The sequence below is a fragment of the Penaeus japonicus genome, unplaced genomic scaffold (genome assembly GCF_977035675.1).
Source record: "Penaeus japonicus unplaced genomic scaffold, GWHDUDI00000001_assembly GWHDUDI00000028, whole genome shotgun sequence".
NCBI lineage: Eukaryota > Metazoa > Arthropoda > Malacostraca > Decapoda > Penaeidae > Penaeus > Penaeus japonicus.
In genome coordinates, this window is record NW_028234430.1 from 16,392,567 (window position 1) to 16,397,566 (window position 5,000).

The 5,000-nt window shown below is 39.9% G+C and overlaps 1 protein-coding gene across 1 annotated transcript in view; it reads right to left on the reverse strand.

The window, feature by feature from the left end:
* Nucleotides 1-5,000, reverse strand: part of GABA-B-R2 (gamma-aminobutyric acid type B receptor subunit 2) — a 74,194-nt gene that overhangs the window by 4,426 nt on the left and 64,768 nt on the right. Inside the window, exons 15-16 of the mRNA XM_043017725.2 lie at nt 1,112-1,297; nt 593-695 (exon numbers count right to left, since the gene is read on the reverse strand). Coding sequence (XP_042873659.2) covers nt 593-695; nt 1,112-1,297 — 289 coding nt within the window. The remainder of the gene's footprint in view (nt 1-592; nt 696-1,111; nt 1,298-5,000) is intronic.

The following is a 5,000-nucleotide window of genomic DNA, read 5'->3' on the forward strand; positions in this document are numbered from 1 at the left end:
TATCATCTAAAGTGAAGTACACTGTAACTATGATTTCCCGGGAGAGCGCGGATAGAATTCGTAAAAGCTGGGTTGAAAAAGAGGTGAAAAAAAAGAAGAAGAGCTAGGGTCGAGATGGTATTAGGTTGCATTTCACGTCTATGCGATGCGTGGTATGATTTGTGGGTTCAATAACCTCTGCTACAAATCTTCTACCAGTGGAGAAACATTTAGTTCTTGTGTTTGAGGGGGGTGTTTGGTGTATGTGTGTGTGTACCCCCCCCCCCTTCCCCTTTCTCTCTCTCTCTCTCTCTCTCTCTCTCTCTCTCTCTCTCTCTCTCTCTCTCTCTCTCTCTCTCTCTCTCTCTCTCTCATTCTTTCCAGTCATTCCCTCATCCTCCCTTTCCCCATTTTCTTTTCTTCCTCCCTACTCTCCATCCTTCCCTCCCTCCCTTCCTCCCTTCCTTCTCCTACCCTCTCCTATCCCCCTTTTCCTACCCTCCCTCTCCTTTCCCTCCTTACCTTCTTCCCTCTTCCCTTCTCCGCCCCTCGCGGCCCCTCAACTTATCCCTTTCCTTCCCCCTTCCAATAAGGATGCCCAAGGATGCCTTACCTTCTATCCTAAGTCTCTCAATGGATCGCGGTTTGGAGGGTCGCCTGGCAGGGTGGCCCTCCACGTCCCCAAGGGCATCGTCCCCAAGTTGCTCTATCAGGACCTGGTAGAGAGACCAGAAACGACCGATGTAGAGAGCGCAAGCTCGTTCTTTTACTTATATAAACAACAGTCGATTTGTAACGGTGAGAGAGGTATTTGTTATGGACTTCATTCCGTCGTCTCTTCAAAAAATAGGAATGATTTATGAAAAAATATATAATAAATGATTTTTATTAGAAGTAACTGTATCGGTATGAATAGTTGAATAATTTCGCATGCTAAATTTTGCATAATTATTATGCCCATCATCACAGTATTTTTCTTTGCCACACCTTTATTATCAACATTCTCCCTTCCCCAGCGTCATCATTAGGACTAGCCTACTCTATACATCACAAAATCACGTACATATAAAAAGGATTTCGAACAATGTTTGTTTGTTTCGCCGCGTAAGAGAACGCATGACGTCGAACTCACCTGCAGCATTTGTTCTCGTTCGTGCAGCCTTCTTATGAATAACTGTCTGTCGTTCTCAGCCTTCTTGATCTGCTCCTGCATATCTGACACGTCGGAGTCGCTGTCAGTTCTCTTGGGCGGCTTCAGCGTCGGCCGAACCATGCGCTTGTCGATGGTGCCTTGCGGGTTTCGTCTCAGCTCGATGATCTACGAAGGGAGAGAAAGAGGGACTTCGGTTGAGAAAGGGAAGCAGTAGGGCGAGAGAGTGTACTAGGGTCTGAATCTTGGTTTTGTGGGTGTGAGGTTTGTGTGGGCGTGTTTCAAGGAGTGGAGCTTTGACTTACATGTTTTATGTGTACGAACGGATTAAGATTTGTATTTATGCCATGCTGGATGGGTGAGTATGTATAGATCTCAATTTCAGTTCATATACGAGTGCATTTGGATTATGATGATGTGTGTGTGTGTGTGTGTGTGTGTGTGTGTGTGTGTGTGTGTGTGTGTGTGTGTGTGTGTGTGTGTGTGTGTGTGTGTGTGTGTGTGCTTGCGCGCATACATGATCATGTTAATATTTATGCCCGAGTCTGTGCTTACATTACATATTTATAATAAACTCATTATTTTCCCCAGCGCACCTCTAATAAACCCTTCTCGCACCTCTCGGCTCCGCGGCGGATCTTGACCCGATTTCATATTACACGAATTTTGTCTCGAATAATCTGATAGCATGTAACCCGCTTATAAAGTACCAAATTCTGATAAAAGACAAAATCAATTTCCACCTGGAAGTTCAGGTGGAAGGAAAAAATAAGAAAAAAAATGATGAAAGTTCTCATTATTACTAACAATACCCCGAATCGGAATTAATCTCGGACAGTAAATGTTTGCTTATGGTACTCCATGTTTTTCTCTGTTTGATTGCCTGTTTTTTTTTTTTTTTTTTTTTTTTTTTTTTCTTCTTTTTTTTTTTTTTTTCCTTTTTTTTGTCACATTCAGGGATTGGCGCACGTAATAGATTTCGTACATAGCCATTTCCTTTCATATGTTTGTTTTTGAAGGTATTCTACTTATGTACTAATGGTGGGTGATATCATGAATTGTATAATATACATAGGAATTGTATAACACGTGTATCAAATATGTGAGACGGGATAAAAAAAAATATGAATTTTACCTATACAGCGGTGCCACATTTCTCTTGAGTAGGCCATTTGCTTTATGATGACAGGAGCAATTCGATATAATGTAAAATTTCCAAAAGGATAATAATGATTTCACTTACGCTTACTCATATATCCACTAGCCATGCAAATAGCATACATTTGAATGCTTTATTTTTGGAATTACTCCAGAATGACTATTCGTACGTAGTGAGAGAGAGAGAAAGTGGCCGAGAGAGAGAGAGAGAGAGAGAGAGAGAGAGAGAGAGAGAGAGAGAGAGAGAATTAGAGAGAAATGGGATAAAGAAAGAGAGAAAGGGAATGAGTGAACGAGAGAGAGATAGGGAGAGAGAGTGAGAGAGAGAGACTGATTTTGATTTTGATTTTGAAAAGTTTATTCATATTATATACAGTGTATATACATGAATAGGCATAGAGAGAGAAAGCAAATATGTAAATACACATTGCTTTGGGTGACACTGTAAGTCGTGCAGACGATTCATTTAAGTCTCAGACATTTACATTATAACATTCCTTCCACCTATAGTAGCCGCATGATGCCCAACTATAAAATAATAGTAGGCACACACACACACACACACACACACACACACACACACACACACACACACACACACACACACACACACACACACACACACACACACACACACACACACACACACACACACACACATACACACACACTTTCTTTCTCTCTCGTTTACGTACGCACACACTTGAACATAAGAACACACATACACAGCTGTCCGCTCGGGTCAGGAGGGGGTAAGTTTGCTGAGAGATGTAGTACAGCACTTAGGTAACCCAAATTTCTCGTTTTCCGGGCATATACATGTGGCATATCAGGGAGATAAAACGCTGTCTCTATCTCCTTTATTTTAAACCGAACAATAAGACGATTTACAGTTTTGGAATCTACAGATAAAAATCTATAAGTGCATCCCAAAAAAAATCGGAAAGAAAAATCTTCATTTATCGGCTTGGCTTTGTGTCCCTTAGGGGTTAAGCGGAGAATAGGATATCAACCATCGTCTTACATCAAAGTCACACTGCAGCTTACATTCAATCTCCCTAAAAAGTGGCATGTTTTCTATAATGGGCATTCTGAGTGAGATTATAGAGAATATTTATATATGAATATTCATGTGTTTGTATATATATATATATATATATATATATATATATATATATATATATATATATATATATATGTGTGTGTGTGTGTGTGTGTGTGTGTGTGTGTGTGTGTGTGTGTGTGTGTGTGTGTGTGTGTGTGTGTGTGTATAATGAAAATTGTAATGACAACACTAATAATTATAACAATAACAATTATGATAATAATAACGATTATAAGAATGATGATGATAGTAATAATGACAAGTAGAAGTAGAAGAACAAGAATCATCACAACAAATTATCCAATAAAGTAAATATGATAATACATACGGTAACATATAATTATTGAAACGTTAATCAATCAAAGGATACATAATGCAACATCCAAACCGTACTGTTAAAAAGGGAAGAGAAAATGGGGCGAGATTGGGGACACAGGTCGCGTAAGCATTTAGCTGAGTGGGTACTACCTACATCCACCGGCCCTGTCACTGCCTGTCAGCCTACGTGAAAATCTGAGGGAGTGAAAACCCATGCCTGGAACAAGGAGTGGAAGAGTAAAGTGGAGTTTTGTCAACCATGACTGAAAGGCGAGAAAACGGCGCGAGGGAAATATAAATAATGGAAAAATCTAACATATAAAAGTTGTGTGGAGAGTACAGGAATCTCAGCTTTAACCACGGATAAAATACATTGAACAACACTGTAAATCTCTATCCCACCAAGACGCCAAAAGACGTGTTTAATGCCAGTTTGGAAAGACAAGGAAAGCGGCTCCAGAGAGAAAGAGATGCCTTAATGAGTTTGCTGACCCAGAGGCGATCCTTTAAAGAAAATGGAAATACGAATGAAGAACGAAACAGCGTTATGAAGGAGGATGGTACAACATTATATCACTTGAAGAAGATAAAGTGAAGGATAATGATAAAGGAAATAGAAAGTGAAACATATACTTACACAAACAGAAGGGAGCAAAGGCTGTGATGTTACCAGTGGGAACAAAAAGTGGAATGCAGCAAGAGACCAAAACAAGAGACACGAGTGCAAAATCCCGCTGGCATTCAACGGCAAGGAAAACACCTCTTTCGCCCAAAGTGGGGAAAATACCAATGCAAACAAAAGCGCAGCAACAGACCCGGAACGCTTTCCCTACCAAAAAAAACACCATTGATCAAAATGATGCAGTTCATAATCAATGGATACATCATAAGTGAAAACTACCAAATGAAATAAGAAATAGCAGAGAGAATAAGCTCTCGAAGAACAGCAATTTCCAAATGACGGTTAGCATAATTTGGACAGAATAATAAAATCAAGAGAAAAGAAAAATCATGAAACAAACAATAGAAGAATATATCAAACTACGGAAGACTAAAAAATTCCAACAAAATCCAAAAAGGGAAGTGGACATCAAAGACCAAGGTGCTTTTGCGTCCGGAGGGAAAACTAGGGACTGAGGGTGTTGTTGTTTTGGCATGAACGGAAACCAATCTTCAGCGCTTATAGACGGAAATGTTGAAATTCTCTACACTGTGCAAAGTAAGAGAGCACGTTTCAGGTTGAGAAGACATAAAAATGTTTCTTTTTTCACAATTGTAAGTGGGGAAAGG